We start from the raw sequence: 9,792 nt of genomic DNA, 5'->3' as shown, positions 1-9,792 counted from the left end.
TTGTCAGGTAGCTGATGTAACAAGGAGTAACTTAGGCTACCTTTATTTTAGAAAAATAAAGTAATGTTGCAATGTCCAAGTACTGTCCTGTACCGCACGCAGCTCGCGCGCTTGCTGCCACAGAGTACAGTTTAAATTAAAAAGAATTGTTCTTTTAATAAAATGAGTATGTCTTTTAGTCATTTTTACGTTTTTAGAAAGAATTAGAATTATTTATTTTAACTTTTTTAATGATTTTTCAGGAAATTAGTTAATACTAATGTAAAAAAATAAAAATCCTTAAAGTTATTAAAGTGAAACTGATTTTAATTATATGGAAAATGATTGTATGGATTTTGATCGTATAGAAAATGATCGTATGGATTTTGATCGTATGGAAAATGATTGTATGGATTTTGATCATATGGAAAATGATCGTATGGATTTTGATCGTATGGAAAATGAGCGTATGGATTTTGATCGTATGGATTTTGATCGTATGGATTTTGATCGTATGGATTTTGATCGTATGGAAAATGATCGTATGGATTTTGATCGTATGGAAAATGATCGTATGGATTTTGATCGTATGGATTTTGATCGTATGGAAAATGATCGTATGGATTTTGATCGTATGGAAAATGATCGTATGGATTTTGATCGTATGGAAAATGAGCGTATGGATTTTGATCGTATGGAAAATGAGCGTATGGATTTTGATCGTATGGATTTTGATCGTATGGATTTTGATCGTATGGATTTTGATCGTATGGATTTTGATCGTATGTATTTTGATCGTATGGAAAATGATCGTATGGATTTTGATCGTATGGAATTTGATCGTATGAAATTAGGTCACTTTACGTTTTTACTAATTTCTCACGTTTTTAATGAATTTTTGATATTTTAGTAGTTTTTTACGTTTTTAGTAAATTTTTACGTTTTTCGTAACATCGTTTTATTTATATACAATGCGAAAAATGCTCGAGATGGATGCACGACACAAACAATGCGCCGTGCTGGTGAGCCTGGTGCACAATATACATTAATCTTTGCGAATGCATTTAGTAACTCACCATATGCGTAAGTTAAGTATATCAAAAACAAAAATAAGTATCTAAAAATAAACTTCTTCTTTCAAAATGAAAATGTATCCCAAAAATTAAATAAAATAAATAAATGCATAAATAAAAAAAAACTAAAAACAATTAAATAAAGTGTTCAAAGGCACCGACTCGTCTGCGGAGACGAACCGCATGCTAAACACAGCAAAACCAAATGATCCCCTCCAGTCAGTCCGGCCCGCCCACATAATTGCATGTATATCTGTCTTTTGTGTTTACAAAGGAGTATTGATGTTCCGTCTCAATACGCGAGTAAACACGTTCATCATTTTTGATACTGTATATACTGTATGTATATATATTTCTTTAATTGTAGTAATTAATGCATTCAAGAAATTTCGAAAGTGTGGCTCATTAGTATTTACTACTCATACGGGAAATTTTCTTCGAAACTAAATTGTTCGAGAAGACCGAAATTTCTTCCAATTTTGTTCTCACAAGAAATTTATTTCACAATAATTTTCACATGAAATTTATATAATTAATTAATTTTTTGGTTATAGAAGTGTAATAAACAGCTTGTATAAAATAAAACTCTCTTATTTAGGAGTTACTGAACGTACTTGTGCATCGTTTGACAGTTACTCACCAAACTTAGTTGACAATCATTTGAGTGAATCGATGTGAGTGTTTCTGTGAAAATGGAAAAAATTAGAATCGAACTGTTATTAAATTTTTGTTTTAGAAAGGCAATACGCCTACGTAAATCAAAGATGAGATGAGAGACTCTGTGTATGGGGACTTTGCACCATCATTTACCACAGTGAAATTTTAGGCACCTGAGTTTAAACGTGGACGTAAGAACTTGGGAGACGATGAACATTCGGGACGTCCAAAAACTGCAACTAATGACGATAACATTGCTAAAGTTTTCCAAATAGTGTTAAACGGCCGCCGAATTAAAGTGAGAGAGATAGCAAAGGCAATGTCCAAAATTTGCATTGCAGAAAAAGAAAATCCTGTTTCACCAAGACAACACTTCAGTGGTTGCCATGGCAAAAATCCATGAATTACGGTTTGAACTGGTGCCTTACTCACCAGATCTAACCCCAAGCGACTTCTTTTTGTTCCGTCATCTAAAAACTGCGCTTGGAGGACAGAGATTTTCGTCGAGTACTATTTGGACGAGTAAATTAATGGTTAAGTATCCAAAAACTATGAACCCTCGCTAAATATCCAATTTACTCATTTATTTTTTTGAACAAGAAGAATATGAGGGCCTTATAGTTAATTTCTTCAGTCATTCTACACTTACATACACGTATTTAATAGTTCTTCAACCATTGTCACTACAACAACAAAAATAAACAAGATATTTAAAATCATTACAAAAACTAACTTAAGATATAGTAGGTTAGATGAAAAAAAATTAAAAGTTCTGAGTGAAGATTTTATTGAAAAATATGAATTCGAAATATTCATTCATCTTTGATGGTATTTTTGTTACGATTTGGTTACGGAAGTACGCTAAAATCTTATTCTTTTGATCACATGTCCAACACATACGACCAAATAATTGGAGTACTTTGTGATGGTGATTTAATTTGGTTACCGATATGTTTACCATATCTTTAACTTTCTATCCTCTTATCATTTTTTATTTATGTTCACCAATCTGAGGAAGATGCGAGATCTTCCTGGGGAAGGATTGGTCTTGCTGGATTGGATCCGTTAGCTTCCCACTACCACTGGCTTGTGGAGCGGTACTGAGCCCCAGGACCACGACAAGGTGGATCCATCCTGGGGGAGTTAGTCTGTTTTAGTCTCACTACTATTAAGCTTTGTAACTGCACCACCGTGAGTTTTAACTTTTTTATTTGTATTTTTATTTTTTTATCATTTTTATTTCATTCAACTTATCTTGGAACAGTCAACATGAAATTTGACATTTTACAATTTCTACAAACCTCGAAATCAGCAAGTTTACTGTTCCGCGGCCAAATGGGAATATGAGCCTTTGTGCAGCGTCTAATAAGAAGATACATAGATACATCCCGTTGGCATCGGTATTTTTATATAAAAGTGCATGTTCCCGTGCCAAATGAAACAAAGGCGAATAAATCAGAAGAGGAGTCGCGTAGGTTTGCGGGAGCAAAAGCTAATAACGACAGTCGTTTATATAACAGAGTGAATCCGACAATAAATATCTTGACAAGCGGAACCAATAATAACACCGTGATGAAATCTACATCTGCGAATAAATCTCGTCCGGTAACAAAGCGCAACGGATATATTAGTAATATCGTCGGGATCCGGTGGAGGAGCAATAAATAAATACCGCTTAAAAAAGTAATTACACATCAAACGGTTCGCGGAAAAATGCGCCCCGGAATTCATATTGTTTTCATAACGCAACTCTGGCGATATAAACTGTCATATATCAAGTGGCCGGGGTGCGCCGCAAAGGATCGCTCATTGTTGGACCGTCTCCCCTCGATGAACCTTGTTAATATCATCCCCCCCGTTACCGACATTAGCCACTCGCTGTCATAACTGCTGTAATCGTCCTTTTAGTCCTTTTATGCGTTGCGATTCAATTTTTAGATATGAATCTTTGAATTTTTATTTGAAACAGTGACTCTCAGCTTTTTTTGTCGCGGCCTTTGATTAGTTAAGTTTCAGTTACTGTTACTCTTCTCTTTCGTTGGTTGTATATACAGATTAAATAAAACTTTGTGTTGCTTGACGATTGCTGAAAAGGAAAAGTTGATCGAGGAGAAAATTTATGCTGCTCAAACTTGTTAAAGGAAAAAGCAAAAGAGAAATGGAATTGTGTTTAAAGAAGTTTGTGGAGAAAGTGGTGGAAAGTGTTAATGATGCAGTTTGCTTATATTGGCATGGTAAATTGAAGACTTTGATTGAAAACTACAATATAATGCCCGAGACATTTTTAATAATTTGTAATATTTTAAAAGTCGAGTCTCAAGTTTTGAATTAACGAGAGTCGACTGTTTCTGTTTTTACCCTTGCAAGAATGACGTCGTTTAAAAATATTATCTGCCACTTCATCAATAGGGCATAAATTTTACATATATTTAAATTATATAAAAACAGTTCTTAATAATTTAAGTACATGTTCATCTTTTTTGTGTTCTTAGACATTAAAAGTCTGCAAATTTGCTCCGTAGTGGGCGACCTTTACTCTCTGTCATGCATTATTCTCCCTCAAATGCTACTAACAGTAAAAATATCGGCTGGCAATATTGTCCGTCTTCACATTAACATTTTCTTGAAGTAAATGTAGAGACAATGCCTCTCTACAAAACTGCTGATTGTGAACCGATGACGAGGAATGATTTGAATGATCACTAGTTGAGATCTGATAAATTATCAACTGTAGGAATAAAGAATTTATATATAATAAAGTTATATTTTGAGTTTCATTTATTGTTGTTCATGATTGTGTATTTTAAGTTAGTATTGCTTGAAGCAATATTTTCGTTTTTATTTAAACATTCGTTTATGTGACGATTCATGAATTCAGTGGATTTGACTTAATGTACGGCATTATTAAATTCTCAGGACTTCAAAAGGTTTATGTCGTTAGCAAAATTGTGAAAACTCACTTTGAAAGACAATTTTTACTTTAAGGTAAAAATGGAATTGAATATTGTAATAAATGTGTAATATGGGGAAGTATAGAGTTTGATCATCTGGGTAGTTCCCGCAGTCACATTGCCACCAACAACTCTCACAATGTTACCGCATCTGATATTTTATTATTTATTCATATTTCGATATGAGCAGAAAATATACATTGAAAATAAATAAAACGCTCTATGTAATTAAAAATATATTATTTCTTTAGACAAATGTGGAACAAAATCAAAATGTTTGAATTAATAAGTGTGTTAATTTCAAGAAAAAACCTCAAAAAATTACTATTTTTCAAATTCATAAAAAATAAAAATGTTATTGACATTTTTTTGAAAATATGAAGTTTCCGAAAAAAATAGGTTACTTTCGTTTCCTTTTCTTTAAATATTCTATTAATATTTATTACATAAAACCGCAAAAATCAGGATTTTTTCAAATTGTTCTTTAAGAAATCTTAATTATTTTACTTAATCGAAACATATTCTTTAAAGGTAATATTTTGAAAAAAACGGAAAAATGACTAAACAATTTCGTTTCAATCTTATTATTATTCATGGCTGATATTATAATTAAAATAAACCAATGAACACCTAAAATACTAAGCTAAAGTTATAGCAAATGAATTTTTTACTTACCAACAAAATTATTATAAATCACACAAATCAAAGGCAATAAAAATTATGTATAAATCAATGAAAAATAAGCTCGGAAATAAATGAATGTTAAATAAAATACAATACAAAATAAATGGATATACGCAAACACGTGTTAGAAATGAAACTTACTTACCTTAACAATATTGAATTAGTATTCAACATCATAAAAATAAAATGCAATATAATAATGAGCTTATGTATTTAAAATCCTTCATATCTTACACCTTATTTACTAAATTAACATAAATAAAATGAATCAAAAGTTGGGCTTTGGTTTCAAGTGTTGCACTACGTTCCACGGGTTCTTAGATATTTACAAATTGAATTTTTCCACCGTTCAAACTGTTTCCTTTCACGTATCTGTGCCGGAACTATTCGTGTCCTGCACGTCCGGATGAGAGTCGTCCAACATCAATTGCTGTTGCTTCAAAACTGCCAGCCGTTGATGAGTCAGTTCCAAATGGTGTTTTCGCCATTTAATTCTCCTGTTTTGGAACCAAACCTTCACCTGAAACAAACACACGTACAATTCTTCAGCGTATAAACAACGTGAAGAGCATACTTGAGCCTCCGTCAGTTGTAGAGTGTGGGCTAAATAGAGACGTTCTGGTCCGACCATGTATTGCTGCCTCTCGAATTCCGCCTCCAGACGTTCCAACTGCTCGGGAGTGAAGATTGTCCGCACACGTTTGCTCTTACAATTCTTTTTACTCGCCTGTTGCAAACTTGACGGCGACATGTGTTTTAAACCTCTCACTGCGACAAAAAGAACCGAAACAATTTTACGAGGATGATTTAAATATACAGATGTACTATTTAATAAGTGCGTAGTAGCTTTAGATAATTTAATAGTTCACGTTGTCTAGGATTACGTTTCGATATGCAGTGCATTCATTAATGTCACGTAATATTTAGCCTCATTAAAAAAGTCTTCTTATTCATGATGATCGGGTTTCCGTGTAATTCACATTTAAAACAAAGCGTAAGGCGATATTTCGTGTTTCTGCAAAGGAAGTTGCGATATTCTATGTCCTGTGGGATACACTTGGGTAATCGAGTTCGACATTACGTATAAACAAACTATTATTTCAGTAGAAAACATTTTCACCTGATTGTCTAGATGGACAACCCTGAGCAACTGAGTAGTGTTGTGCGACGGCGGCTGCTGCGGCGGCGGCGGCGGCGGCGGTGGCGGCGGTTCCGTGTCGATGCACCGGAAGCTGAAGTCTCCCACATGCTAAAGACCGGTCGGCACTCACAGCGGGATGAACGCTCAAATTCATGACACTTAATTCACCGAGTGCGGGACTCATGTCTTTGCCATCGTTCTTTAAACCTGCACCAATAACTTATGTTATGAAAGAAATAAAACAGAGCAGTCAGTCAGTCAGTCAGTCAGTCAGTCAGGTACCTAATATCGCAGCAATGGTGAAAGATTTATTGTTGGACGCGGACGAGTTGCTCCTACATCGCAGATCGTCCTCTTGGGAGAGTTCATCACAGAGAGCACTCGATATGGTGTGGTCGTTTTCGCTCGCGTTTTGTTCTTCCAGTTGGTGGTAGCTGAGGAAATGGCTCAATGAGGTGGAATAATTGTAGTGGTGCAACATTTTTAACGCAACAATCCGGGTCCTTTGTCTTTGTCTTTTGGACGGCCCTCACATAGCCGCAAATATCTGTAAACAATTTCGGGGATCATTTTAACTCTTTTTCTTGTGAGAGCACAATAATATTTATTTAAGAACAAAATTTGAAACAATTGCAAATAAAAAATTTAAGAGTGCTACATTTAATAATGTCCTAATGAATCTATTTGAAAACAAATCTTATAGTAATTGTAGATAAAAATATATTAAAGACAATCTGTTGTGTACTTACTACATTCTAAATTACATAAAAAATCGGTATGAATACACTATGAAAAATTATCTGAATAGCTGAGTATTTAAGAACAAATATTTAAATAATTGTTAATACAAAACTAAACTGAAAATAAAATCTACACTAACTCGTAAGTAATATAAAAAGCCGTACGGAAAGTGGAGACTGGGAACTTAGAAATAAAGCTAGATTATAGCCATACAACTCCAAAAATTACCGGAACAGACATGACAACATTGGAATAATATAAAAAATACACAATCTACTCGAACAACTCAAAATTCTTTGCAGAGTGATGATCACAAATTTTAGAATATAGATAAAAATTTATTTATAAGAGTTCTCTTCTTTTCTGCACTTACCTCAAACCTGAAATGGCATATTTGACAACAAAGTAATTATAGATAGAAAACCACCACTGCATTTACAAAAACAACTGCAATTGCAATGCAATTTTTAATAATATAGAACAATTAGTATGTAATAAACGGAAAGTTGCAAAACCGAAAAATGAACGGCAAAGCAGTATAAAGAAACAGAAGCACTGATTTACCGATTGGAATGAGGAGCACTAGCCACGAGTACACAATCGCGGTCACTTCGTTGGTGGCACCAGGTGCCCGACAGTCACAAGTCAATTAGCGGCAATGGAGAGCGATCGACCTGACCGTAGGAGAGTTAGATAGTTTGTTGTCGGTTGGTTATCTCCGGGGCAATAATACCGTGCACACATAAGTGAGACAACAGCAGACGGCAGACAGCGGGGACCGGGCTCATCACTCCACCGCAGCCCCCGTGCCCTGGCCCTGCGCAAGAGGGTGGGATCCGCCGGAAACGGACACACCTCCCTTCGCAAAACCACCCCCCGGATTTAATGTGCTCATTAAGGGCGATGCCGCCGCGCTCTCTTTTTTATTGGCCCCGCTAATTTGGTCTCATTAGGGGCGGCGGTGGCGGGCCGCGGCCCCGCTTAATGAATTTATTGCTTATGAAAACGTTTAATTGCGACGGGTGCCGCACACCTTGCCGGAGGGTGTTCGGACGTGCGCTGATTTATGGTGGTGCGTTCGATAAAGAATTTCTATTAGACACAACGTTTTTCTCATTGCATCTGAGATTAATCATTTGCGTAAATTATTTGTCGTTTATTTACATTTAAATCAGAATAATACGTCAAGGGATAGTCACGGGAGCACACATTATTACACCACATTTACAAAGACAACACCTCAGTGCTTCACCATCCGCCTCACTCACCAGATCTATCCCCAAGCCACTTCTTTTTGTTCCCTCATCTAAAATCTCACAATTATTTTACAGAGAAACACGGCGAGAACTATTTGGACGGGGTAGAGAGATGGGAGCGTCGCTAGGAAAAGTGTGTAGAGCTACAAAATAAATGTATCATTGCTAATTGAAATTGTACACATTAGTCAACTGAATCGCAAATTACACAAAGGAGGAATTTAAGTAAATTTCAAGGAAAACGTAAATAATTATTTTTATTCAACAGGAAACTAGAGAAAAAATGACAAAATTCGATTCACGTCCGAAATTTGTCCCTTTGGTTTGAATGCAAGCTTGGATCCGTCGAATCCACAAGTGCACCAACTGATCCCAAAAACGTAAATTATCATATGCTGTTTTGATTAGATCGAACAATTCTTCAATATTTTGTACTTCATTTTTGAAATGTCCCCATAATGTAAAATCTATACTAGACATCATGCTTGACAGAGACAGCACAAGTCTATCCTATGGTGGGAGACTTCATATCTCTGTTGCACACGTAAGTTTTAAATAATTTTTATGAAAAGCCTCATTCCGCGAATCGTTCGTTTATAATAATCACCAACACAAATGTCAACATTCGATTCAGTGCTAAAAAAAATTTCAACCAGTCTATAATTCAATACACCAATTAGATTTTTTCGGAGAATTTTTACGTTTTTTCCACACTGATTAATTATATCATAAACCATTGATTTAAGAATATTAAATTCATCATCCAATTCATGTATTGTATTTTTTTTTTTTTTTTTCATTGCATACTTTATCAATTTTATATTTCTTTTTATGAGTTATCTTTTTCATCTGAAACATTACTAATAGAAAAACAAATTTGAATTGATTTCCCTTTCATTCTTAATAAACCAATTAACATGTTATTAATTAACAATTAATTATTTTATTTTATTCAATATTTAATGCTTAAGGTTCTTACATATGGTTAATTTGTAATTAAATTATGATTTAAGTATGAAAAAGGACACATTATTTTTGCCAAATTACATATATTACATCAATGTAATTAATTAATGATGAGATGTTATTTTTTAATCCCTGTTATTATTTTTAAATTCCTCATCAACATATATATTAATATGTAAGTAATTAAAAAACCGTTATATTTTTCATTATTATTATTTTATATTAATCTTAATATAGAGATATACATTTTTATTTATATTTATCGTTATTAGAGAATAAATTAACCAATTGTATAATACAATTGGTGTGAATAAATACTGTAACTGTATTTAAATAATTATTTA

The 9,792-nt window shown here is 34.0% G+C and overlaps 1 protein-coding gene across 2 annotated transcripts; it reads right to left on the bottom strand.

The window, feature by feature from the left end:
• Positions 1-5,607: 5,607 nt before the first annotated feature.
• LOC109602474 (homeobox protein BarH-like 1b) lies at positions 5,608-7,842 on the bottom strand. Of its 2 annotated transcripts, none has more exons than XM_020018840.2 (5): positions 7,791-7,842; positions 6,768-7,032; positions 6,465-6,692; positions 5,919-6,112; positions 5,608-5,864 (listed from the first exon to the last, which is right to left on the bottom strand). In XM_020018840.2, exons 2-5 carry the CDS (start codon positions 6,964-6,966, stop codon positions 5,709-5,711), a joined length of 777 nt encoding a protein of 258 aa, XP_019874399.2. In that variant the 5' UTR covers positions 6,967-7,032; positions 7,791-7,842; the 3' UTR covers positions 5,608-5,708. The 2 variants fall into 2 exon arrangements, with proteins under 2 accessions (XP_019874399.2, XP_019874398.2); XM_020018839.2 differs by lacking the exon at positions 7,791-7,842 and adding an exon at positions 7,600-7,668.
• Positions 7,843-9,792: the final 1,950 nt, after the last annotated feature.

This window comes from Aethina tumida, chromosome 3 (genome assembly GCF_024364675.1).
Source record: "Aethina tumida isolate Nest 87 chromosome 3, icAetTumi1.1, whole genome shotgun sequence".
In the NCBI taxonomy this organism is placed as follows: Eukaryota; Metazoa; Arthropoda; class Insecta; order Coleoptera; family Nitidulidae; genus Aethina; species Aethina tumida.
This window is presented reverse-complemented; position numbering and strand designations above follow the sequence as displayed.

What these genes read in the sequence shown, in the direction of transcription:
- LOC109602474 (XM_020018840.2), bottom strand. Translation starts at nt 6,966, where the DNA reads ATGTTGCACCACTACAATTATTCCACCTCATTGAGCCATTTCCTCAGC. An exon ending in CACCATTGCTGCGATATTAG is followed by an intron (nt 6,693 to 6,767) that starts GTACCTGACTGA and finishes TTATTGGTGCAG; the next exon opens with GTTTAAAGAACGATGGCAAA. An exon ending in TACAACTGACGGAGGCTCAA is followed by an intron (nt 5,865 to 5,918) that starts GTATGCTCTTCA and finishes TGTTTGTTTCAG; the next exon opens with GTGAAGGTTTGGTTCCAAAA.